Source organism: Tripterygium wilfordii, chromosome 12 (genome assembly GCF_013401445.1).
Source record: "Tripterygium wilfordii isolate XIE 37 chromosome 12, ASM1340144v1, whole genome shotgun sequence".
Taxonomy (NCBI): Eukaryota; Viridiplantae; Streptophyta; class Magnoliopsida; order Celastrales; family Celastraceae; genus Tripterygium; species Tripterygium wilfordii.
In genome coordinates this window covers 11,467,074-11,490,437 of record NC_052243.1, presented here as the reverse complement: position 1 = coordinate 11,490,437, position 23,364 = coordinate 11,467,074, and the positions used below count along the sequence as shown (strand labels likewise).

Sequence of the window (23,364 nt, the reverse complement as noted above, 5' to 3'; positions counted from 1 at the left end):
TTATTAGGTGGTTCTTATGATGAGATTTATTTTTTAGTATTGAATTCTGTCACTAAAAAGAATAATATACTTTTAAATAAATAATAAGACTTTAGTTATATTATGCCATAGCAAAAATATTCTCATCAGTATTTGGTTAACCTCCATCTCTGAAATGTCGACCAATTCAAACCAAATACGGTGCCTTCGGCAAGTGCAAACACACGGCCAAATGCACCCAATGCCTACGAGCTTTCTCCTTTCGATGTTGTGTACTGCAGTTCAATATCATAATTTGCAAACCCTAGTTAACCTACTACAGTTTATCTAAAGGAGCTCGAATGACCAGAAATTGTACGCTCTCGTTATCAAAAAGAATATGAAAATTGTTTCTACATTGCCTTGGAACTGTGAGTTTCTGTGAACCTCTCGGTTTGTTGCTGTTTCTCCTGTAAACTCCACTGTCATGGATTGAAAATCCCAATAGAGTGGGATGTTTATTTCCTTCGGACGCAAGAAAACTTTGAGGTTATGATAAACCTTATAAGCTATAAATCAAACTACGGAATTCTTAGGCGATGCTGTAACTCCAAAGGCAAGACAAATACCCAGCTTGATTGCGGAGAGACTATTAGATATGTCCCCAGCTGAGACAGTAGTTTGCGATTAATTGAAGCAGAAAATGCGGAAGAGCAATTACGCCTCGTAATTATTCAACTCCCCCCACACTGCTTGTTCAACCTCTTCCCAAGATTTTGCCGTTCTGAGTTCTCTCCATATGCTAAAAATAGCACCGAGGATATTCTCCTCGTGCAATATACAAAAGCACCTGCGGAAACGAGACCATGCAGATGAATTTTACTGATAAAATATATCTGTAGCACATCAATAACAAGGTTTCTAAGCCACAAAATAAATGACTAAGATAATGACAGTTACGATCTTCATAAGGATAGATGGATGAGTAGCTTTCTATTAACAGGTTCGATCACCAAAGATACTTTTTTAATGTATAACTGCATATATCTGGCTTATAGACAGTCCACAAACGTAAATCTTCACTAATCCTCAAGGGTATGACTTCATTGATAAATGCTCAGAAAAACAATAACGATAAGACATATCAATGACAACCAAAAAACATTAAAAACAAAGTAGCAAATGAAAAGTAAGAACTTACATGGCATGGTAAGAAAGTCGTGTAAACTTATCACCGCCCTCGACCAAGTCAGGCTGTGGCGTTCTTGTCAGGAAAGGTAGTTTATAGCTCTCTAAAAATTGCTTCAAAAGAGTAGGATCACCCCTAAATATATCCAGGCAAATAGGTATCACATCATAAAGGGGGTCACCTGCAAGAGAGAGAGAGAGAGAGAAGTCAACATGACATTCTGGAAATGATGCTACGTTTAGAAGGTAAGACGAGTACAGTGCATAAATATATATTTCTTTGAATGAAAAAATTTATTCAAGCACCAAGAGGGTGCAACCCAGAAAGATTACATGGATGAGAGTGCATAAATATATGAAGGCACTAACCTATAGATATATCACTGAAATCCAGAATGTGAGTGGGACTCCAAGATTTGCCTTCTTCCCTGTCATGATAACCATTCATGGAACCATCACTCGCCACGGCTACATCTTCATTTTCAATGCAGAAAGTACTATCTCGATAAGGCTCCATGTGAATATTGTCATCCATAATGTCAGAATGTATCCAGCAACTAGGTTTGGAAACCTTTTTCAAGCCACTTTCATCCTGAAAAATTGGGGGAAGAGTAAGAAATCACACATGATTAACAACTACATTGACTTAGAAGAGGTTTACCATGAACGTTATGGAAATGTGAATACATCAAAAAAGGAACAGTGGAAAGCAAAAAAGGACCTGGTATACATTGAAAAACTTCGCAAAATCATCTGGGAGATATTCATTCACTTTCTCTATCAGTGCTCCTGGAATTGGATGTCCCCTGCATATTGCAACACAAGAAATTAAAAGGGATGATCACAGGAAAAATCGCACCACAGGATACATGATCAATCTCCTCCAGTGTTCAACGAAGGAGCACAGAGATATTTGATATAATTTTATTTGATAGCTATTAGATATTTGAAATACTTTATTTGAAATATCCGTAGGCCTACCAGTTGGTCAATCGACTTGTAACAACCTTCTTCTTCCTGATCAGAGTTCTGATCAACATATCCCATTCTGGAGGAACGTCTGACTTAACAGGAACATCGTCTATGCAACCATTAGCAAATGGTGATTCCATTTTCTGCTCAATATTTGGGAAAACAGAACTATTTAAAGGTGGATAGGGCAAGAGATGAAGGTTGCGCAGTTGTTCTCCCAGAAAGGAAGCAAGGTTTACAGCATCTTCCAATGTCAATGCATCTCTTCTGCAAATGGGAACAGGTAAACAAAAGAAGCCAATTAGGTAGTCATTGCAATGCTGATTTGAACATTGGTTGCACTGAAATGTAAACAAAATGCTAACAGTCGATTACAACTTACAATTCAGCAAATATCTTTCCTTTGCATCTTTTCGTAATAATAAATGGCCATATTCTTGTGCTTCTAGTCATACTTATTGATTCATCAATCAATAATCCGGCTTTTTTATATTCAAATTGCTTCTTCGTCCATACACCAAAAGGAAACTCATCTTCAGCACACAACTCAGGGACCAAATCGCAATCGCCAATCACATCCGGCACGCCTTTCCCATCCCAGGGAACCATATGATAAGATCCATTATCGAAATAAAGAATCCCATGAGCCAAAACTTCAGGAACATGGTTTTTCAGAGGAGACTTGGTTTTACTCAGAAGATTGTAAAACTGGAGCTGCACAACCACTCCTGCATTTAGAGGATGTATGTGAAAGATATAGGAGACAAGAAGGAAGACTCAAATTGTACCTCAGTGCCTAAACAATACAATGAAGCTTCCAACCCTCCTTCAACAAAGATTTTAACTACGCAGTCAGCAATGAGATAAACCTGTGAGAAATCCATCTGTTATAAAGAGCTACAATGGGAATTCAAAATTTCAAGCTACCAAGGAATTTATATGTTTTAAGGGAAAATTATTGTCGTATTATTATGTTATATTGGGGTAAACACTTGAAAGAGGAAGCAAATACGCATCCAGAATAAATGAAAGTATTGGAAGAGATCAAAAAAGCCAAACGGATGTAAATCAGTCTCTTTAACATAAACAGCTGCACTATGAACAACTGAGATCAAAGTAACTGTAGCGAAGCTGGTACTTTCAAAGGCAAGACAAAGAACGATCCTACCATCATCTCTTGTCAATGATAGTATGTGATGAAATAAGCAGCATGTGCAGTGTCCTAAATTCAATCGCTTCGCCCAGAAAATGATGATGATGGGTAAATGGGTAACACTCTCGTATAAGGAAAGCACGCAGAAATTATGTGGAGAGGTTGTTTCCAGGAATTGAATTTGTAATGTCTAGGTTGCACCTCTGCAACTCTATAACTGGATCACATGTTCGAAAAAGGTAAATAACTCACATGCACAAGACTCCCCGCAATAGGCGGGGTTGGTAACAAGCAGGAAAAAAACATTTACATTGATTTCCTGTAGAATTTAATTTGTTGCAGGATTATTCCTAATACAATTGGAAGGTTCGACTTGAAATGCAAAAGAGAAGTATGATTCCGGAAAGCCTGGCACTTCAAAGAGACAATAAACTCAACTTACAGTATTACTTCCATTCAAAAAATAAAAAGTAAGTTTAAAAAAAAAAAAAACACTTACAGGATTGCTACCCGTGCCAACAGGAAGTCTTTCATCATCTGTTGGAGAGGGCATGTTGTGGAAGGCACAGATCTCGGTCAGGCATTCTAACCACTTGTCCGCATTTAGTGATAAGCATGCTCCCTAAGACAATCCAGAGAAAAACATTGTTCATTGAAAATGAGTGATTTGTTTAAACAGATGAACATGCATATGGTACCCAGATTCTCTAAGTTGAATCTCCTAATAATACCCCAATTAGCTACAACCTCATAGGTCTTCTTCGTCTTAAGAAGAATTTTTGTTTTATTATTCAAACAGAGAATTTTTTCCCACAAATCAGAATAACAGATCCTCAAATTCAATCCAGGTGAAGATTTTATTAAAAAAAAATAGAAGGCAAAAGTAACCCATTCATATTGATAAATCAAAACATGACCCACAAGAAATTAAGCAAAACCAAGCCTTCATTCCCTTTTTATGTCCTGGCACACCCACCACCACACAAGCACCAACCAACTCAAGGGGTCCCAAAAAAAAAATTATATTCCTCATCTTCGCTGCCTTCCTTAACAAGGCAAAGAGCATCCTTTGCACTGCCTTCCTAATAAGGCAACAAATTCACAGTTCATGAGGCTGGCTAAAACGCCATGTTACTCAAAGAACATAAGACAATCTTCCCTATTTGGAAATAAATAGGTTGATTAACTTTTTTGATGAATTGATCCACCCATTTGCCCTGCATAAACAAGTCAAAAGGCCAATATTATAAGGTATTACCTTCCATATAAGCTCCCTCATTCCTGGTTTCTGCACCCAAAGCTTAGATAACCACTCTCTCATTTCCCTTTGCCCTATGCAATTGCTCGAGCTCCATGGAGCATTGTAGTGGTCTCTCTCAATATCCAAAAAAGTAGCCAAATAATTGATATTATAAGAAAAATCTTGCTTCCAATCATAACTTTTAGAGGCACCAATAGCCATCTTTTTTTGATTTGTGTCATCTCCATATTTTTTAATTTTGATCCTTTTTTCTTTCCTTTGCAGGTCAGGATAACTCAAGTTCTCTTCATCATAGATTGGATTCTTTTTGTTATCACCAAAACTACCTTCATCCAGAGCTTGCAAACCTGCACGGCAAACTCCCTTATGACGATATCCAGGAGCCATATCCAAACACACAAATTCAAAATTTTTGGAGTTCACAAAATTCTGTGTTACAGCAACAGTTGTCTCCAAGTTGAGAACACAGTGCCACCATCCACTTGGAACAAAAATTGTCTCCCCAGGTAGTTGCGTGCACTCAATAGGCTTGTCTTCTTCGCCAAGAAGTGGATAGAAATCCAGCCACCACTGACACATGATAAAAGAACAAATGAATCATGAAATATGGAATTCAAGATGAAAAAACATAATTCTGGTAAACTGAACCACACACCTGCAGTGATGATGGACTGTCAATATGGACATCACCATCTTCGTCATTTACATGCATTGTAACGCCTAGAGGTAATCTTCCAGGAGGATACATTGCCCACCTATTCAAACATGAATAAGATTTGTGTCTTATGCATCAGATACAATAATCACAGCAGAACAGTACAGGATAGTATATCTAATGCAGCAAAAATATGTATACCCATGATAATGAATAATCAGCAAAAGTATGTATACCCATGATAATGGAGAATCAAATTGGCACACCTAAGATTGATTATGGAACAGATATGCTATCTTTCCATAGGTAGACTGGATATTGCATTTACTGAGCTATGTTAAAAAGCAGTAATGGAGCCAGGATTTCATAGGTGTGTTGGGACTTCGAAAGAATTCATAGATGCAAATTGAGATAGCTATAAATAGGAGAGGGAAAAGACTAAACTGATTTAGACTGGACTAGATTAATGATTCGAAATTTCCAGCCCCCATCCCCCCCCCCCCCCAAAAAAAAAAAATGGAAGAAAAGCCAATAGTTCAAGATGATGAATAATCCACGAAGTCCTAAAAAAATGAATGAGTATAGTGTCTTTCAAGAAATCAGAAAAGTGAAAGCATGAACACGTTAATTGCACGCATAAAGTTTTTTAAAAGGAGCCGTTATTTGAAAAGCTTATCTACTCCTTTTCAAAATTTTCCTCATCGTAATTTCTTTCAATTGATTTCGTTACCATTCATCTTCAATTATCGATGCTCTCCTCAATCATACGCATGAACTCATAGAACATAGGTCACTCCAAAATCTTAAGTTGAATAGACTCTTGGACTGTATAGCACCAGAAGTTAAATCTGAAACTAGCTTGACTTATAAACCAACAGAAGAGGCGACATACGGAGCAACCAATGCCATGTTCAGCATCCATAGAACCAAAACCCTGCCATGCAATAACTAAAGGGAAAAATAAAGTTTTAAGAAATATTATGGCATAGGGGAAAGGTAGAATTATAAGGTTTATGACATCAAGAGAACCCACCCAATAAAGGAGTAAGCCAAAGTTCTTACTATATGCACAGTTTCATCAAATAAGCATGAGGTGCAACACAATAGGATTTGCATGAAAAATATAGTAGAAAATTACATGCATACACAAGTTTCAAGTGATTGTGGGAATGATTTACCTTTTGCGCCCACTTAGAAGAGTATTCCAGGCACTGGTAAGTGCTGGGTCAACATGCCATGAGGCACCAGATCTCTCTGGCCCAATTATAAGCCATCTAAATGGTGGTCTCTGATCTTTGTCCAAGACATCAAATAAGTCTTCTTGAAATAGGTGAGGCACACTGTAATCTTTCAACAAGTCAGGAGCAGCTTCCCCAAACTGCATTCAAAAATCTCAACATTAAAAATGAGAGAGAGAGAGAGAGAGAGAGAATTATGTGACTATCAACCACCAAAAGCACCTTGTCATCAAAAATATATAAAGGATCTTCATCATGCTGATGATCTATGTATGTAACGTAATCCTTGAACTTCATTGAAACTTTCCTCGAACTCCCTGAAATCCTAAATTTTGTCTCTCCGTATCTTGGCGACAGCTGATCAATTGTCCATGTACTCCTTGCTGGCCAAGTATCAGCAAGTCCAGCAAGTAAAACCTGGAATATGGTTTGGCCGCAAAATCCATGAAAAAAAATAAAAACACAAACTATTTGCAATTGAAATTCACAATTTCCAGTACAGATCTATCGGAATAATTAAATATCATGTGAGTTATTCATTCGAAGAGAGCAGAGAGAGAGACCATTACTCGTGGTAGTATTAACAGATGTGATGTAAGCAGAAGTAAAAAAAAATTAAGCACCTCGATAGAAAGAGTGTTGAGGTGATGGATACTGTTGGTGTAAGCTAAAGTACCATGGCAAAAAGCTTGGTAATTCCAGGGTTGTTGCAGTAAAGGTGGCTACAACAGCTTCTTGATGATGATGATAATGTGACAGGGAGAAATCACTTCAGAACAGCTGAAAGGGAGCTCTAGTATTGGCAATGATTGTGAAAGTGGTCATTCTAGCAGCAATGACATTGTCATAAGCAGGCGCCAAGTGCGGTAGAGGCCATAGAGATATAAGCTTTATTCAGCCAGTACTCAGTAGAGCTAACGTGGAGAGGTGGGTCGTTTGAAAACGAAAGACTTAATGCCTTTAAAGTCAATAGACAATATGACATTATCTTCCTAGCTTCTTTTATATTAAAAAACAACATTATCTCCCTAGTTAAATTTTCTGACGTTATTTTATAATACTTAAAGCTTTGCTCCCCGTGATACATTTAATCTAGCAATCCTGTTTTCAAACTACGTCTGGTATTGTCTTCTTAAGCATAGCAGCCATATGGAATCAAATCAGGAGTCCGAATGGAGAAACATATGAAATACACTAAGTTACACAGGAGGCCAACCCTGGTACAAATAGAAGATTGAAGTGTACAACTCGACTGCAGGTATTAAGCAGCCAATAGAAGAAGAAAAGTTAAGGGCAATAGATATAGCCATATAGGTATAATGGAAAGGAAAAATGGACACTCCTTAAGGAGATTGATATATTCAAAAACAACTGATTGAATCCAAGAACAAATTATGGACACCATACCGGTTTTTGCCCATCATAGTGGTGATAAAACTCTTCCAAAGACAGGTCATTCCTTCTGTCCACATTTCCGTCATCAAATGAGAACCCCTTCAAAGTGGTGTGACATCTGTATAATCTTCTGTACAAGAACAAAGAGTTGAAACCTGCAGAAAGTTAAATACGAAGTGGCATTAGACAAATTATTGAACTTATAATCACAATAAGGGGAAGTATATCAGAAAATTTTCCAAATGTCACTATGGAAAAGAAGTAAAGGTATCAGAAAAAGAGTCATGCCAGTACAGGACTTTTACCATCAAAATGCAGTAGTTTTTGGCAAGAATCTAGGTATTGATTGGGCACACCCTCTCTAAAACCAGAAACAAAAAACAAACTGTTATACCGCATAAACTAGGTGGTAAAAAGAAAGAGAAACTTGCGCTCAATCTGAAACTCCCTATATAGGAGGACATTTGAAGCATGACCCAGGACGTACAAATGCATTGCTGTTTTCTTCCAAGAGCCTTTGTACTGAAGTGGACCATCTGCTCTACCAAGGCATAAGCCCATCCAGAGAGGTTCTTCATTGCAAAATATATACATCGCACTGCACATTAAAGAGGAGAAGGAAAACTATTAACAAGCAGAAATTAAAAAAAAAAAATTTGGACACCTAAATAGCCTATGAAAAATGCATTTTAAACCTCATTCAGCTGGCCCGTCGGATGTTTAGGAGGCCCTACATATGTGTTTATGATCAATGGGTAGCCCATGTGCCACATGGATTGGTGGTTAAAATAAGGGACTGTTTATGATCAAAACACCAGTATTTAGGGGTCTATCATTACTCTTCGGACACCTAAATAATAGACTAATAGTGTCATAACTTTCTCTAACACAATCCATTATGAGTTCAGTGAATAATTAACAACACTATTGACGAGGTCTAAATAATTCTCTAGTTTGCAGGTATCTTCCCTGGCATTTAGAAAGAGAGATTGGCGAAATGCGAAATAATTCTCTAATACATCGTGTATGCCAAAGAATTTGTATATAAAAAGAGCAAAATTCGTATATGATCATATGAATTGAAGATCATTTACAATTTTAATCCATGGAAACGCAAACAACAGAGAGTAGAGCACACCAATTAAGAGAGAGCGAGAAAAATAGGCGTACCTGCTAACACAAGCAAGACGAGCGACATCTCGAGGAGCGAGAGTCTCGATAATGAAACAGATTAGCTCATCGGGAAAAACATTGAGGTCACCTAGAGCGTCTGGTCTGCGATCTCTAAACCCTGGTGTCTGCGCCTGAGAATTTTCCATCGACGGCGGAGAATCTCAATTTTTGATTAGACGAACGAAAGAAGAAATCACGAATCGAAGATCTCTGCTCAGCTGCCGCGTTGGCCTTTTGAATGTTCACAAACGAACGCGGAGAAGAATTGAATCACAATTTTTTAAAACGTAATACATACTGCATCCGCCATTGAAACTTGAAAGAACGCGGAGAACGGGAGAAGAGTGTTTTTCTTATTCGCGGCATTATCGTGTGCGGGCAACTCACGCCACTCATTCCACACGTGAGGAGTGAGTATTCATTTTTCGGGAAATTTTATCTACACACCACACAAATACTATCTTTACACCACTTTTTGAATATTATAAGTTTACACCAAAAAATTATAAATTTACACACAAAATGATAGTGAAAAGACAACTCTACCCTTAATTTGAAAAATATTAAAATTATTATTGTGTGTAAATTACACATACTCTCTCTAACCCCCAATTCTAACCCCTTAAATCCCTCAATTCTAACCCCTTAAATCCCACCATCTCTTATCGATTCCAAGTTCCAACATTGCCCAACCCAGATGATTACTCCTATCGATTATACATTCCTACAGACTATACACATTGTCTCGCTCACATATCTGAATATTTATCTTCACCCAGTCCTTTTTTGCAATGTTTATCGCTCACAGATCTGAATCCTTTTGTAGTTTTGATCCCAATCTTGTTTTATGGGTTGTCCATTTGAAATGAAAATTTCAGCTTTGTCATAATATTTTCAGATCTAGTTTTTGGTTTTTCGCTTACCTTGGAGAGGTGGCAGGTGGTTGCCTCCATGCTTTAGGACAATGTGGAAGATCTTGGTGGTGATGGCTCTCCCCTGCCTCTCTCAGCTTGATATTACAATCACTCGAATTGCATGTTAGAGAGAGAAAGATTTGATTAGGACTTGGTCTGTGGGAGATGGTGATAGAGAGAGAATTTGGGGGTTAGGTGTCATCAACTATAGCTTTTAGATAACTCTTAAGAGCCTGGATTTAAGTGATGGTAGGGGCTGCTATTCTAAAAGAATGGCAACCTACCCCAATCTAGGGAATTTGGGTATTTAAGCATGATAGAATTTTGATGTAAATTTAATCTATCTAATTAAATATGTAAATATAATTTATTTTTATTTTTAATTAAAGGGTTAATATATCATTTTAAACAGGGATATTTATGTCAATATTTTTGGAACTATCAACCTCGATTTTGATAGTTCTTCTACATATGCGGTATTTTGTTACAAAAATATTGACGTAGCGTTAGTTTGTGGTTTTCGCAATTGAATCGACGGTATGATATGGTATTAAAAACTATGTCTATAACACACACGAGCAAGGCACCCATACTTTTTTGCATTTTTTTAAAAGGACTTTTTTTTGCAGTTCTCGTATGAATCGGCGTCAAAATAAGCACATATATTTTCACTTTTGCCACTGCCCCCGACAGTTTTGATTTCAACCTTCAATCTGCATAGAAGCATCCTAGAGGTAAGCTTTTCTCTTCACATCTCAGTTTTTTTGCCATTTAATCTCTTCTTCACCACATCTCTGTTCAATTACAAGAATTTACTCACTGCAATTTGGTGCTGAAATCACTGACCTTGAAGAAAAGGGGGCTTCGTACAATCGATCCCATGGAGGCTGAGTTATCTGAGGTTTTTATTTGGGTTGTAGGTGTAGATGAAGCGGAGATGAAGATCTGGGGATGAAAGAGTTGAAGATGAGAGAAGGAAACCTTTTTTTTATTTTTTATGATCAATTTTTTTTTCGGGTACAATATATACAAAATATATGTAAAAAGAATGAAAAAATATTATCTTTATTTTCTAACATTTAATTTGTCATCCATTTTTATACATTACAAATTCATTGTTATATCTTCATGCAATTAAATTTGGATAAATTTCACAATTTATTATCACACCTCACCGCAATTCGTGTACATCCAAACATTAAACTGCACATCAACTCACCTCACCACACATCAACTCACCTCACCACACCACAGTTTTTTATGTGACACGCCAAATTCTTTTTATCAACAAAACTCACCTTAAATTTGGATAAATTTCACAATTTATTATCACACCTCACCGCAATTCGTGTACATCCAAACATTAAACTGCACATCAACTCACCTCACCACACATCAACTCACCTCACCACACCACAGTTTTTTATGTGACACGCCAAATTCTTTTTATCAACAAAACTCACCTCACAACACCACAATGTTTTTCCTCACAGCACCTCACCTTACAACATCAAAATACAACCCAATGTTCAACAATGCGCCCAACTTTCCCTATCCAACAACTAATTCATAAGTAAAAGTTTCTCAACCTTACAATCGGCTAGGAAGCTTACTTCATCCGAACCTTCATTCCAAAAACTTATTTCATCTTCATCAAAAACTTATTTCATCTTCATCTTCATTATCTTAGCTTTTATCCCAAAATAATCAACAGATAAAATCCATGAAGTTTCACATAAAGGGATCACCTCATATATTAACTAATAAACTTTATTCTTTTGATGTTTCTTCCGAGTCTCAAACCATTCCAATCTTTTAATATACACATACATACCACAAGAACAATTTAACTCAGCACCTAGGTACCACATTCATACGGATACTAGAAAGTCTTAAGGAAAAAAGAACAAACAATATTCATGCGCAATTGCAGCTATTCTAAAACCCAACAGAGGGAAGAGGCTGTTGTGATCCGATTCTTCTCTTTCTCAGGCGCTCTGCAATAATGAATGCAAGCTCCAGAGACTGGGAAGCATTCAACCTAGGGTCGCAGTGAGTATGGTAGCGTGAACCCAGATCGTCAAATGTTACAGTCCGTGATCCACCGATGCACTCCGTCACATTCTGGCCAGTCATCTCCAGATGGACTCCTCCAGGGTGGCTTCCTTCTTGCTCATGCACATCAAAGAATGCCCTTACCTCTGCCTGCAAAAGTAACAGGTAAAACAGTTTAAGTCATTGTAAATCAATAATCACAGTTGTCACATAACCATGGAACTTTTATGGTTTTTTATTTTGGGTTTGTTACTTTACAATCACACATCAAAGGTAGGATTGAGTACTCTCAACCCAGTCAATCATATTTCCACCTATCCTCAGTTATTCCCATAATTCACTGGCTCTCAACCAGTCATGGATATCATAACTCCTGCTCAATAATTCCCACAGTAAAGGTGAACTTTAAGATATCAGATAAAGTTTTCAAAAAATGGCAAACTTGTTCGAAACTCCCACCCTAACTGATGATGTGAACATAACAACCTACCCACCAAAGACATTTCTTGAGTGAGATAATCATTTCATTCTTAAAGGGGGTAGCGTTTGACCATTTCACCTATACCTGCTGTCTCTTTCCCACCTACCACACCTCCATCATATTGCCGGCATACTAAGTTTGTTGCTAAGAAATGAAAGGCATAATAGTTTCAAGATAAACAATGACAATTGATAAGGACAGTTGAGCTATTTTGCCCACTTTCCTGAATAATCAGCACCATTATCAAACATGATCGAGAAATATAGCTACCCAAGATGAGGGAACTTAAGACTAAACCTCATCTTACATAATAGAATAGTTTCACTATTTGATGCAAGTTGATGATAATGGCCAGCCTAACTAAAGAACGAACAGGAAAGTGTCATAGAAAAACATTTGTTTAAATGGGGTACCATAAAAGCTAATGATGAACAACTGTAATTGTGAAACATAACTTGATCAGAAGTGAGTAACAAGCAAAAACAATGAATACATTATGAAACTACTTATTTTGGGAGATCATATAGAACTTAATACTCTTTCTTTAGTCAATAAAATTACTATAGCGGTTTAGGGAAACATGATTAACTTCCAGTATCATTTATGGAGTCAATAAGACTCAATTTATTTCCTTTGTCTTTTATTCTATTTAGTAATCTAAGCTAAAGTTTCATCCCAACCCTTCCCCTTTACTTCGTGTCAACCTTTCTTCCTTTAAAAATAATTTGAATCTATGAACTAAATGCAATACAATCATGCAGTCAAGATTCCAGTTAGTACCAAAAATATGGCTGCCTATCAACTATTTACGCTTTGTATCAAAGACCAAAACATTACAAAGCAACAAAAAAAAATGATCTGAATCATACCCTGATAGAATCAAAGGGGCGAGTTTTAAGACCACAAGGAGCCTTTATTGTATTTCCATGCATAGGATCACTGACCCACGTGACGATTTGTCCTGCCCTGCGGACAGCCCTAATTAGATGCGGGAGCTTTACTCTCATGTTCTCGGCTCCCATTCTTGTGATCACCGTTATCCTCCCTGGTTTGTTCTGAGGATTCAAAATCTCAATGAGCTTAACTAGCTCATTGGGGTCCATCTTATCACTCACCTGTAGCACAACAATGAATGTATATAAGCTGAATGATATCTCAATCGCATTACACATTAAAGTTTAAATTAGTTCTGTGACACTGTCAAATTTTCTCAAAAACCAAGTTAAATTCAGATAGATTCATATAACTTGAAAAGGACATCTATGTTTAAGAATAAACCCAAGAAAACAATTTCAGGAAAAAAAAAGGGGTTCCCTTTAGTGCACCAATCCATCCAACAGAACCAAAATTAGAATATGCAACTACCTTAATTCCAAGTGGATTTGCAATTCCACGAAGAAACTCAACATGTGCACCATCGAGCTGCCTGGTACGTTCTCCAGCCCAGAGAAAATGAGCAGAGCAATCATAGTAGAGGCCAGAAGTTGAATCAAGCCTTGTGAGTGACTGCTCATATGGCAAAAGCAAGCACTCATGAGATGTCCAGAATTCTGTTGTCGTCATTATAGGGTGGTCAATTGTGAGTCCAGCTGCAGACATGAACCCAAGGGCCTCATCAACCCGGCTAGCAAGCTCACGATACCTGCCATGAAATCACAAAAATAACCATATTCATAACTACCTCCACAGAAGGAGCATCGTTCTCTTATGAAACGACAAAATGCAAGTATTAATCTTTCGTAGGCCTTAAGAATGCAGAAGGACAATCATGATCCTAGATAGAAATGAATGACAAAAACGAATACACGTTGTGGATTCCCATTGATTTTCACATAAACTCATGTAGCAGACACAAAACTTTTGAAATAGGCTCGGATGACAATGATGAGTTCCCAGGACTGATTGGGAGCATCATTCTATCACGAAACGACAAAAAATAACCATATAATTTCTTCATTTAAGGGTGCTGCGAGAGTATTATTCTATTATGAAAACGACAACTCCCAGGAATGTTGGGAGAGTGTAATTCTGTTGAGATGTGACAACGATAATTATATGATTATTCATAGCTTCCGGGAGTGCATTGGAAGTATCATTCTATTACGAAGTGGCGAAGTTAAAAAGTATAAAGAGTTCACAACTCGTGCAACAGTCGAGAGAGTATCATCTCATTGTAAATAGAGAGTCAACAACCAATTGCATACATCTCACTATGCTAGCTATGAATGCATGTATACGCTGCTGCATATGATATTAAGAAGAAAGTTTGAAGATACAGTTTTCATCGTTCAACCGGTAAGAACAAACCATATAGATCCCATAGCAAAAGGTTAGAAACAGGTTATATTCTAGTACTCAGATTCTTGCCGGAGTAATCATAGCAGTGCAACTAAAATAACTAGTTATTATCTAACCTTTACACCATAAACCAAAACCCACAATAGCACCAAATATCATGACAATAGAAAGCAACTGAGTATGAATCCAATTAATAAACTTCCATGAAATTATTACCAACGAATGGAGGACCAAAACAAAGAAAGTAAAAAAATGGTAGCTTCTAGCTGAATTGAACATACCTATCCCCCTGCTCGCTGTGCTCCGTGAAATCCAAATTCCACTGCGTCACCCTCTGCATAGCAGCATAACCACCAGTAGCGAAAGCCCTAAGAAGATTAAGAGTGGCCGCAGATTGACAATAAGCCCTAATCAACCTCTGCGGGTCCGGAGTCCTTGACTTCAAGTCGAAAGCATCTCCATTCACATTGTCCCCTCTGTAACTCGGCAGTTTGACACCGTTCTTCTCCTCGAATGATTCAGACCTGGGCTTCGCAAACTGACCCGCCATCCTCCCCACCTACAAGCCAATCCAATTCAGTTTCAAGGAAATCGCATAGAAACCAATCATAACCAAAAAATAGACCAAAAATCATAAGAATCTCAATCTATTTCACTCGAGAATCTGACCTTGATAACAGGCATTTGACCACCGAACATCAGTACAACCCCCATCTGGAGAAGGATCCTGAAGGTGTCACGAATATTGTTGGCATTGAACTCCTTGAAGCTCTCCGCACAATCCCCACCTTGCAACAGAAAAGCATTACCCAAGGCAGCCTCCCCTAGACGCTCCTCCAAGCTTCGTGCCTCTCCTGCGAACACAATCGGAGGGAACGAATCAATCGTCTTGAGCACCGATTCCAACTCCTCCTGATCCGGGTACTCCGGAAGCTGCAGAGCCTTCTTCGATTTCCAGCTCTCCACGCTCCATTTCCCGGGAACCGCATTGTGGGTCGTTGTCGGCGCAGCCGGTTTAGGCGTTACAGCCTGCGGTTGTTTCTTATCAGATACGGCAGGGGTCTTGGCGGGTTCGGCGGCGTGAACGGCGGAGATGGGAAGGATAGATCTTGATTTTTGTTTGATGGGGTAGGTGAAGAGGGAGGGTTGGTGGGTTTTGGAAGAGAGTAGGAGAGACGATTGGCTCTGAACAAAAGATTTGGTAGGAACAATGGAGGTGCCAGTGAGAGCCATTTCTATAGGTACCTTTGAAACTCTGCACAGATTGATAAGAGGGTACCTGAGACGAACAATGAGGCGCCGAGGAATTTATAAGCCGGGGATGTCTGGTCTGGTAAGACTCATACCAGCGCGGCCGGGGGTAGTTGGGGGAGTGGCATTTCTGTGAATTTAAAATCGAAAATAATATTTTGGTAAATTGAGTGGTCATTGATGCACTTTTAATTTTTTTAAATATTTTTTGTGCTTTTTTTTTTTAAAATAAGATGTCCTCCACCTACCTTTCCTATCGTCATATGACGTTTGCTCACGTAAATAAATATGGCCTGCATTTTTTTTCCCACTAATGTTGTATAATAATTTGAGATCTACCCTTCCATTATGAAAGATTGTTTAAGAAAAAAATTAATCTGAAATTAGTGAAATAAATGTCTAGATTATCATTAAGTATTAGAGAAACATTGGGTAATATGACTTTTGATAACTAAAAGAATTGGCAATTTTCAATATCATGTCAAATTTTGTTTTTAACACATAAAACATGTCATCATTTGAGAAATTAATTTCTTTTTGGAGATAGATAACCAAAGGTAAAAAAAAGAGATAAGGATGCGTATACGTATTTTTGTATAACCACTAACAATATCGTACACATTTATCCTCTGAACATATGATATATATCTAAACTCGTGTTATCTGTTCACATAATTTCTCACCTAATACAAGATAAATTGGACTAAAGCCTAACACATGGCCACCAAAATATTGCTTCTAATGGGAGTCGAACTAAAACCTTTCAAATCTATATAGTTTGATCCCAAAGATTCATTAATAGACTATCACCTAAATGATTTAATTTTTTGTATCCTCTTGCATAAAAATAATTTCTCACCTAATACATGGTAAATTGGACTAAAGCTTAACTCATCGCCACCAAAATATTGTTTCTATTGGGAGTCGAACTAAAACCCTCCAAATCTATATAGTTTGACCCTCGAGATTCATTAATAGACTATCGCCCGAATGATTTAATTCTTTGTACCTTCTTGCATAAAAATAGAATATCTTCTTTGTTGATACCGGCTCCCACGTTTAGGTCACCTACCCAAGAGCAATATAACAACAATGATTCACATATTACGCACAAAAATCAAAATATATAAGTAATTGGTCAAATTATGGTCCAACATTCACTATGTTTTTTATTTGGGAAATCCAATTTTTGACTTTGTCATGTAAATATCCTACCAAGTATTAAGCAAAGTAAAAATGTACAATTCATAAATACTTGTATGGGAACGAAATTATTGAGCCAAACCAATACATAATATAGCATGGCTAGTGGAAATGAATTTCCAAGATAATTCATATAAAAGTTTCTTTAATTGATAAATATATGTGAAATTACAAGTATGCCTATGCCCTTTTACAATTGAAGAAAAGCAAGTCTCCTTATCATGTCGGGTTTTAGCTTTAGAAAGTAGAGGGAAGTCCAAGTCATCCTCCACCCAACTCCCTCTACTTCCCACTTCACCAATCTTCCCTCCCTACCCACCCCCACACACGTAATATTTCATAATTCACACTATTTTCTTGCCCTTTTTTGGATACCGACACGTGTACTTTTCATTGGTACACAATTTTGACATATTTTCTCCATTAAATTAAGGATAACGATGAGTGATGGCATTCGCACATCAAATAAATATGATTAATTAGACTCAATTTCCTTTTCTATAAAGTACCTCATTAATAAAATTTGCGTGCTGTCTTATAGAAAACTAAAATTACCCTCAATAAAATAAAATTTTTGTCTTTTATACCAATCTTTTAACGGAAGCACTATACATTCATAAAATAAATATCCATAAATTTACATAAACATGTGGTATGCATATGTAGCTTCTTTAATAAAATTTTTTTTTTTTAATCTATGTGACATGCCTATTTGGCTTGCCACCTAGATTATGTAAGTTTATGGACAAGAAAATTAATCATATCTCTTATTTTTCTCCTTTTTTTGCGTAAGTCATCCTTTATTTATGTGACTCTTTTCACTATTCATTATCGAACTACCACCACTCGTATAAAAATAATCTATTAAGAAAATCTCATATGTGTAGAAAACTCAAATTAATTCTTAATTGATGCATAGCGTGATAGAAACAAAGCGATTTCAATAATAATGACAACTTAGGCTAAACAATCTATCTAGAATCGAACAAAGTAGGGTTAGATAATAATCTCTTATTTTCTTATAATTCGACAAAAACTCCCTCTCTATTAAGAATTTACAATCTTAGTATAACCAAAATGAAACCTAATCAAATGAAAAAAAAATTATAATTAGATAAAAAAAAAAGAAATTCCAAAAAACGTAGGCCTTCCTCTAGGAAAGGGAATCTACTTCAGCATCTAATATTTTTTTAGCATAAACAATAAGGCAGACATGAGATCTGGACTCTTGAAATTATGGAGATGATTAGATGAAGACAAAAACAGGTTTGTTTCCTTCACATGCGTAGCATGTGGTACTATGAGAGTGTATGTTAAGCACGGCCCCCATAGGACAGGACGGGACTTGCCTTTCATCCGTGGGCCTCATTGTAATAAGTGAATTTAAGAGAGACATGTGCGTATAATTGTGGATGTTTTCGCTGATGTTCATGAGATTGGGCTTCGACTACTTTTGGTGATAGGTGGTCCAACTAAAAATATATAGTTTTATTTTTTTATTTTAAATAAAAAATATATTATTAGATTCGTAAAATCGATCAAAATATAAATATAATTTTTTAAAATATTTTAACCCCTAATTTATCTACAACGCAATTAATACTACTAGAATTACAGACATACTATTTATGTGGAAAAATTAAGCAACAAACCCCACAAAATTCGTAAAATGCAGAAAAATATTCTGACTTTTGGAACTGCAAAACAGCAAAAGCAAACATTACACAGTACTGTTTATTAGCTGTGTTTAGTCCATGCATGGTAAAAGAAGTATGTTTTTCCTTCTTGTTTCCTTGACAGTACAAAGATAATGATATTGCTACAAGTAACACAACAGCACTGAATTAATTATTAAGGAGCAATTCGTCTTGTTCGAAATGACAATACAAAACCAAAAAAAAAGACAAAAAAAGAAAAAGAAAAGAGAATCTTCTTATTGAATATTGATGATCGATGATCGATCACCTTTAGTTTTTGAGAGGGGATCCGCTCTCTTATCATATGATCAAAAGTGGGACCTTCTTCTCTGCATAAATTATTTTCATTCCAATTTTACCCCTCCCAAACATGAAAGAGCAAGGGCAGAGAAGTCAGAGAAATTTAAGCCTTCGTACTGGACATGCGCGTGCTCTTGTTTGTTTGCTTTTCAACTCGACCATGGTAGAGTGTCGAGGGTCGCTTCGATCGATTTTTTGATATATATTTAACTGATCAATAGGTCGATTATTAGTCATTTCGATCCATTTTTGACGTACATTTAACTAATCAATCGATTGATTATTAGTAGTTTAGTCGATTTTTGTGAGTAGGAAGATTTTTTTGTGGACAGAGAAAGGGGGGAACCACGTCCTCACAATCGAAAGTGCAAAATTTAGAGGGGGTATGAGGGGCCTCTCATAATATTACGATGGGCCAGCCCACATGGCATTTTATATTAGTATTTGTTTGGTTTGTTAAATTTTAAAGCTCGAAAGGGACATGACATCACCGATGATCTGGACATTGGAACTCAAAATTTGGCAAATAAACAAGTTGGCTCACACGTAGTAATTCCGACAGTGGTCTTTTTCCTCTTCATTATTTGATAAGCACCATTGGTTAACAAATAGAAAACGTGGAAGTGATGAAACTCTCTCTCTCTCTCTTTTTTAAATTTTTAAAATTTAAAATTTTAAGGTTTTGATGGGCGGCTCACAACCTCCGACTCCGAGGCTCCGACTGAGTTGGTCAAAACACACATCTCAAAATATCACTCTCTCTTTTAATCACGTGTAATCACATGACTAACTACCTGGTTTGCCTAGTCCACTGATATGTGATAACCATTTGATGATATATATGAAAAAAGAGAGAGAGAGAAAAGGTTACGGATATTTGAGTCATTTGTAATTTCGAAAATTTGAAAAACGCAATGTACATAGGTTTATATCTTAGGCATATGAATATTTAAAGTTCGATTCCAATATAAAACATATTTTCTTAGTGATATTTAAAAAAAATAAATTATATCTTATAAGGCGTCATCCATCCATTTGATAGTGAATGTAATTATTTTCACCGGTAGTTACGTCTAAACATTCTATATTGTCAAATATTTAGGGCGGAAAACACCAATACCTTAGAAAATAAGGCAAATGGTGACTTTGACACACTTCCTCCCATTTACAGAGAAACCATTTCTAAGGCAAATGGTTTTGACAACACTTCCTCCCATGTACAGAGAAACCATGACTTTCTTGATGATGCCAAAGACACCAATGATAAGGGTGAATGAAAAAGCTAGACTTTTAACATTCACTTTTGTGATGTTTAATAAAAGGGCATTGAAATTGAGATGATGGGGGGTTAAGTTGGACGCTCAGTGGCAGGCAGCCTGGCATTAATTTCATACTATCTGACCCCTTCAAATCTCATCAACCAAAAATATCCTTGTGGGCCACCTTCCAATAGAGACTCAAATAATTATTGACTTAAGCTACAATGATTAATGAATACTACTTCCACAAGACATCATTTCCATCCTTCTCAAAGTTCATAATTATACGGATATGCACAATCGGGAAAGTTTCTCACTCAACAATTTGCCCAAGTACACATATTAGAATAATTTTCAACTTTGATTATGAACATTTGGTGACTGAATTAGACCCGATCGACTGAACCTGGTCAACTCTTTCAGTAACTAGAAATTACATTATCCATCATTTTTAAGTATGTGGAATTTCATGTGCTTTTATAATAAAAGCAAGCTTAGTCTTGTAAAGAGAGAAGTAGGACAATGAAGTAACATATACAAATACACAATCCACACAACTCCATTCTCATTGAAACATAGAGCATTATATTGAAGTTCCAAAGTAGAAGCATTTTACTTGCTAGCTACATGAAGGAAAACTTAACCTATGGAGACTGAGGCCAACCGTGCATTCCCAAATCTTCATCAGCTCTTTCATAGAACCTCAGCTCAAGCTCCTCCAGCCTGCCTTCATCGTCCCACATTCCATCAAAGATGTCATCATCATCATAATCCGCCATTTCACTAGCTAAAAAGTCCCAGGCAAAGTAGTCGGATGCTGCATCCGAGTACTCCGAGCAATCATCCCACTCATTGATCTCATAGTAGTCCACCACAAGAGGTCCCAAAACTTTCAATTTGGGGAACTTTTCTTTGACATATTTATCGTCGAGTTTCACATCCCAGCACCCTCTCAAATCCAACAATTCAAGATCCTTGCAGCTTGAGAGGATCCGCATTACACTCCCCGTGGTGGTAAGATTGTAAGCCATTTCAAGGTGCTTAAGCTTCGGCATTCTGGTGGCAATTGCAAGAGCCTCATCTTCTTGTGAGAGCTTGCCTGCTGAATTCAATGGGTGCATGTTACGGCACAGCCCCACAAGCAATTTACAGTGCTTTCCAATGGCCTCCAGAGCGCGAGCCCCAATTGTACTACAATAGCTTACATCCAAGAAAGTAACAGTAGAGAGCTTCCCCACAATCTGTTCAACTATACAATCACTTATCTCACTTCTAGGCAGTCGCAACATCTGAAGAGATCCAGCACTTGCAAAATTAAAGAAAAAAAATTCCATATCACAAACCAGTCAATTGAAGAACAAAACCAAGAAATCCAATAAAGGTAGAGCAACTGCTGAAATTGAGTTCTATCATACATATATAACAATAGAGTGAGTATCAAAAACCACTTGGCGATAAGCTGGTTATCTATCCGGACTTAAGAGGGTAAATAATCTCGCCCAAGGTCTTGAGTTCGATTCTAAGTTGACGCCACCTTCTCAATTCCCAAAATATGGGCAATTGATTGAAGTAGTGAACCAAATGCCTATCACAGAGATCTATACAAATTTTATAAAGTGAAATTTAAGAATGCATTCTTAGGCTTACTGCTCAGCAATGAAGGAGAAAGTTGTATCATTGCGGAGGCTAGAAACACAGAGTTTCCGGAGGGATCCACAGCTTTTTGAGACCAGCATACGAACCATTCGATCGAGGTGGTCAGGCTCACATTGACAACTCCATTCCTCAATGTCTATCTCCTGCCAGCAATATGGGCCGGACACGGCTTTGTTCCAAGACTTGCACACCCTGGGAATCACTGTTAGTTTCTCTTGCAGAGAAAGATTGCTGAAGATTAACCCCAGAGCATCAGGTATCAGCTCGTCCCAACGCCGGACCTCTTCCATCCAATCAACCTTCAAACGATCAAATAAGCAAAATTAGAACATAGTTTCACAGCTAATCATCTTCAGCGAGCATGGAAAAGAAATGAAAAGATAGAAATCAACAAGAAAATAAAGCAAAGCTACCGAAACAAGAAGAAAGATGGCACATTTAGTTGCTACTGCAGATATAAAGGCCAAATAGAGAAGAAAGAGCCAAAGATTAAGCACAGAAAAGAGCGTTGTAGATCTGCAAGCATAGAGAACAGTAATTTAAAGATCTTGAATCAAGAAATCAAGACTGAACAGAAGAACAAGAGAAGCGAAAATCAGTTGCATGCACATTATGGATCAAGATTGAGTGAGAGAGTTAGAAACTAAGCTTGATTTGCAGGGCCAAAAATAGCAAAAGAAGAGGAAAATGAGATCTTTATCTCAAATCGAACAAGCAAAAGCTCATTTTTACCTAATTAAAACCAAATGAACCAAACCACACAACCAAAGGCGAAAAAACATGGAAGCAATCGTTTCAATTTTCTGTTTTCTTGCTCCATTTTCTTCGCAACCAAACAGAAAGTAGAATGAAACTGAAAAGCCAGAGAGAAGAACCAAGAAAGGAAAATTAACATTCACGCAACAGAAGTTGAATATTTTTTTTACCTCAAGAGTTTCTTGCTTTTGCTTTTGGGATCTGGATTAGGCAGAGAGAGACTCAGTTATCGGCCACAAAAACAGAGAGAAAAACGAAATAAGGGGAGAGAGAGGTAAAAGGAGGAAAGCTACAAAACTAGAAACATCTACCCACCAAACTAGTCTAGAAGAATCAATGCAGAACAAGAACAAGAGTAATAAAAAATGAAAAAATAAAAACAGGGGAGAAAATAAAAGGAAGTAATAACATTATTTCTTTCTTTGTTTTTTTTTGTGAATAAATGAGTTACACATGTTTTGAAACTGTCAAATTCAATGATTCATGCCCTTCTAAATGGGC

General features: G+C 37.1%; 3 protein-coding genes across 8 annotated transcripts; all 3 read right to left on the bottom strand.

Annotated features, from left to right (window-relative positions):
• Window positions 1-212: 212 nt before the first annotated feature.
• Window positions 213-9,376, bottom strand: LOC120010988 (F-box protein At1g78280). 2 transcript variants are annotated; one of them, XM_038861974.1, is made up of 16 exons: window positions 8,991-9,376; window positions 8,308-8,418; window positions 8,126-8,181; window positions 7,833-7,975; window positions 6,648-6,842; window positions 6,366-6,565; window positions 5,188-5,287; window positions 4,530-5,102; window positions 3,771-3,893; window positions 2,907-2,987; window positions 2,501-2,832; window positions 2,128-2,385; window positions 1,868-1,952; window positions 1,516-1,738; window positions 1,160-1,328; window positions 213-808 (listed from the first exon to the last, which is right to left on the bottom strand). In XM_038861974.1, the coding sequence occupies exons 1-16, from the start codon at window positions 9,137-9,139 to the stop codon at window positions 676-678; spliced, it is 2,931 nt and encodes a 976-aa protein (XP_038717902.1). In that variant the 5' UTR covers window positions 9,140-9,376; the 3' UTR covers window positions 213-675. The 2 variants fall into 2 exon arrangements, with proteins under 2 accessions (XP_038717902.1, XP_038717903.1); XM_038861975.1 differs by having other exon boundaries at window positions 1,877-1,952.
• A 2,260-nt stretch (window positions 9,377-11,636) lies between these two features.
• LOC120010841 (phospho-2-dehydro-3-deoxyheptonate aldolase 1, chloroplastic-like) lies at window positions 11,637-16,032 on the bottom strand. Its single transcript, XM_038861731.1, has 5 exons — window positions 15,411-16,032; window positions 15,023-15,300; window positions 13,809-14,085; window positions 13,313-13,558; window positions 11,637-12,112 (listed from the first exon to the last, which is right to left on the bottom strand). The coding sequence occupies exons 1-5, from the start codon at window positions 15,972-15,974 to the stop codon at window positions 11,846-11,848; spliced, it is 1,632 nt and encodes a 543-aa protein (XP_038717659.1). The 5' UTR covers window positions 15,975-16,032; the 3' UTR covers window positions 11,637-11,845.
• Window positions 16,033-20,945: 4,913 nt separating this feature from the next.
• On the bottom strand, window positions 20,946-23,190 carry LOC120011589 (F-box protein FBW2). 5 transcript variants are annotated; one of them, XM_038862741.1, is made up of 4 exons: window positions 23,034-23,175; window positions 22,521-22,623; window positions 22,099-22,406; window positions 20,946-21,756 (listed from the first exon to the last, which is right to left on the bottom strand). In XM_038862741.1, exons 3-4 carry the CDS (start codon window positions 22,395-22,397, stop codon window positions 21,096-21,098), a joined length of 960 nt encoding a protein of 319 aa, XP_038718669.1. In that variant the 5' UTR covers window positions 22,398-22,406; window positions 22,521-22,623; window positions 23,034-23,175; the 3' UTR covers window positions 20,946-21,095. The 5 variants fall into 5 exon arrangements, with proteins under 5 accessions (XP_038718669.1, XP_038718666.1, XP_038718667.1 ...); XM_038862738.1 differs by lacking the exon at window positions 23,034-23,175 and adding an exon at window positions 22,840-23,027; XM_038862739.1 differs by lacking the exon at window positions 23,034-23,175 and adding an exon at window positions 22,711-22,733.
• Between the last annotated feature and the right edge of the window lie 174 nt (window positions 23,191-23,364).